Source organism: Coturnix japonica, chromosome 26, assembly GCF_054131305.1.
Source record: "Coturnix japonica strain WE chromosome 26, WE-NBRP24, whole genome shotgun sequence".
Taxonomy (NCBI): Eukaryota; Metazoa; Chordata; class Aves; order Galliformes; family Phasianidae; genus Coturnix; species Coturnix japonica.
In genome coordinates, this window is record NC_140688.1 from 1515238 (window position 1) to 1518443 (window position 3206).

At 48.1% G+C, this 3206-nt stretch overlaps 1 protein-coding gene across 5 annotated transcripts; it reads left to right on the forward strand.

The window, feature by feature from the left end:
- On the forward strand, positions 1 to 1875 carry LOC146756539 (uncharacterized). 5 transcript variants are annotated; one of them, XR_014937232.1, is made up of 4 exons: positions 1 to 136; positions 249 to 347; positions 422 to 503; positions 887 to 1875. XR_014937232.1 is itself a non-coding variant. In XM_085523967.1 (4 exons), the coding sequence occupies exons 1-4, from the start codon at positions 113 to 115 to the stop codon at positions 1096 to 1098; spliced, it is 375 nt and encodes a 124-aa protein (XP_085380093.1). In that variant the 5' UTR covers positions 1 to 112; the 3' UTR covers positions 1099 to 1875. The 5 variants fall into 5 exon arrangements, 2 of the variants coding, with proteins under 2 accessions (XP_085380093.1, XP_085380092.1); XM_085523967.1 differs by having other exon boundaries at positions 464 to 503; XR_014937231.1 differs by having other exon boundaries at positions 1 to 347.
- Positions 1876 to 3206: the final 1331 nt, after the last annotated feature.

Sequence of the window (3206 nt, forward strand, 5' to 3'; positions counted from 1 at the left end):
AGTTGTAGGTTACTGTTCATGTTTTAGTGTTAGGTGTAGGTTTCTGTTCCTGTTTTAGAGTTAGGCATAGGTTACTGTTCGTACTTAGAGTTAGGTGGGGTCCTACCAGCAGATGGCAGCAAACAGCGCTCACTCGGTAAGCACACGTCTGCTTTCTCACCCAATGACATGAGTGCTGCTTCATGAGTGCAGAGGTCTGTGACATCTCCGATGGATGGGATTTGCATCTTGTGACTTCTCTGTTGCAGATTGTCGAGGAGCAGAGCGTGAGTGGCTGTGAAATGCAATTGGGCTTCATGGAAACAGTCCGGAGCTGTGTCTGGAGCTTCCTGCGTGGCCATTGTAAGGTAGGTGTGCCTTACTGTAAGCGTGTGCTGAAGCAGTGTTGGTTAAGCACAGCTCACTCCTCTGTCTTCAACAGATCAGCTTTCTGCGCACTTTATTTCTGTGTCTGGCGTTGTAGAGCACAGCAGCAGCAAGACAGCAAACACGTCCACAACCAGGTACGTGAACATAGGAAACTTTAATTCTGTGAATAATACTGATATTAATATTAATAAGGCAGTGGTCACGCATGTGTGATGGAGCTCAGGGATAGGTTTATTCTTGTTTGTTAAGCTCTTCCCTTATTTGACGTCCACCCGTCCTCTCTTGCTTCTCTTCCCCCCACCTGCAAGTGCAGCAGTACTGAAGGCTGAGGGCTCTTTTCCTAGGCAGGCGGGCAAAGGCAACTGAAATGCAAGTTTGCTGTCCCTCTTTGTTCTCGGGTCAGTAGGCCCTGGATATCTTCCCAGCACCTCTCTATGTCAGCCTGGAAGTGTTTGCTCGCAGGAAGTAGCCCCATTGCAGTGCCTGAGACTAATGATGCCTTTTTCCCCCCTTACAGCACGCAGCCTCTGTGAGAGCAGTGGAGCAGCAGCTGTCTGCGCTATGGCTGCTGAACTGCATTTCTCACCACCTGAGATCCCTGAGCCCACGATATTGGAGAACATGCTGCGCTACGGACTCTTGTTTGGAGCCCTTTTCAAGCTCCTGTGTGTGCTGGCCATCATCCTGCCAGCTTTCAAGTCCCCAAAGGCAGTAAGTAGCGCTGTGTGAGACTGATAGGAATGCTCAGGCAGTCGGCTGGGAGGGAACTGTCTGTAGCTGTTGCCTACGGCAGTGTGCCCCGGCACTGCTGAGAGTGCCGCACTTGGTTCTGTCCTTCCTTCCGCACGCCAGCAGCCTTGAGCTGCCAGCTCATCCTATCCTGCAGCTGCTGCTGCGCCCTATGAGCTGCCAGGCAGAGGGTCCACCCTCCCAGCACGGACCGCCTTGCTAGAGAGGACTTTAGGCTCTGGTTTGCATGGGATTTTTGGGAACTTGACAGATGTGGAGTTTCTAATGTGCCCTGAGGTCAGGAAGGCAATTTCCTGTGCTGGTCTCCCAAAGCTGCTCGGTCAGGTGACTTGAGCTCCCAAAGCAGCTGTCAGCCAGTTGTTAGAAAGTTCCCTGACTTTCCCAATTGCTTCTTGCAGGACTCAGAGGGTTTTGAGTCTAAGACATGGGAGATGGTGAAGAAACCCAAGGCAAGTGCTGCTCAGCTTAGAAGCAAGAAGGAAAGCAAAAAGAAACAATAAGGGCTTGAGCAGGAAGGCACAAAGGACAGCAGAATCACCTGGATTGCATCCTCAGAGGTGCACCAAAGGACACACACTGCATGGTCTGGTTTTCAGGCCTGGCCGTGCTTTCCCTTTCATGGACTGCGGAGAGGAACTAAGGAAGCTTTGTCTTTAGTCATTACCAGTATCCCGCCTATTTGATTTCATATTGAAATGTATTTTTGATGCATTTTGCATCTCTCTATTGCAAATAAAAGTGAAACAAACATTTGAATGGTGGTGCTGCCTCTTTCATTAGCTGCTCAAAATGTGCATGGCTCAGGCTGGCAATCGCAGGGTCCTGATGTGGTCGGCTTCACGTCCCTCCTGGAAATGGAGCTGCTTGTCCCACGTTTCCATGTTGGTGTTCCCAACTGGTGGCCTTTCAGCCCATCTGGAACTGCTGGCGATGAACTGTGAGCATCCCTTGTTCTCTGAGGGCTGAGAGAAACAAAAGCAGCGTGGGAGGAAGAAAGGTGTCCCTGCGCCTTGAGCTTGTCTCTATTCTGTACTTCTGTAGATACTGTATATCTAGAGCTTGTTCTTTCAGAATGATGACTGCTTTGTTTGATGTGTAGTTTCTGGCCCTCATTCGTCCTATTAATGAGATAGAACTGACAAACGTGTTTGTGTTTAGGTTGTTTGTATGCTCTATTTCTTATTTTCTCCGTATATGCACTGTCCCCACGATTTCCTGTGCATGTGATTAATTCACATGACAATAAACAAGAGACACTCTCCATTTCTTAGGAATGATGCTTAGGTTCACGTATAGATGAGCTTCTTAGTTTTAGAGGCTTCAGGCTTTGGAGACTACCTTGGTTTGAACAGCAGAAGGCATCAGTGTTCACTTCTCAGCAGCACCAATCTACAAACCTGAGTAATAGCTGCTTGTTGCTCTGTTTCTGCAGAGCCTCGCAGCTCCCCATGCACTGATTACAGCCTTTGGAAAGGCAGCCAACTCACTTTCCTTGGGAAGCCACACAGATGTGAACCGTAATAGCCCATTGACTTTAGAGATGATTGAACAGGACTCTTTGATTAAAGGATACTGTCAGATGCGTGTCTGCCCCTCTATTATCTGGTGCTCTGTGTTGGAAGCTTGAAGCTAGCACATCTTGCTCTGCCGTTTTCTGTGTGTCCTTTTCCAGTTGGCAAGCTCTGACTGCTAGAACCCAAGATGCTAAAGCAATATTTAGACTCAAATGCATTTAATGAAAGGAGGCAATCTGTGTGTGTGCGCTTTCTCCAATGAGACTGGCACTGTTCCCTCGTGTCTTTACCAGATAACTAGACTTTATTTCCCATGGCTGAAATATGATCTGTCATCTGCCCTGAAGGAAACAAGCTTTATAGCTTAGGATTCCTTGTTAGTCCAGGTGAAGAGAGCTTTGCCTTCGGTGCCCTGCCTGGATTTTGGTCTTGGTGTAAAGGCTCTGACTGTGACATTCTGACTGCTGTTTTGAGGCTTACCTTTTGTCTCGCACGTGATAAGGATGAAAATTTAGCAGAAATACCTTTTCAGTGGTTCAATACATGCTGGTGATTCTGTGATATCTTTTTCTG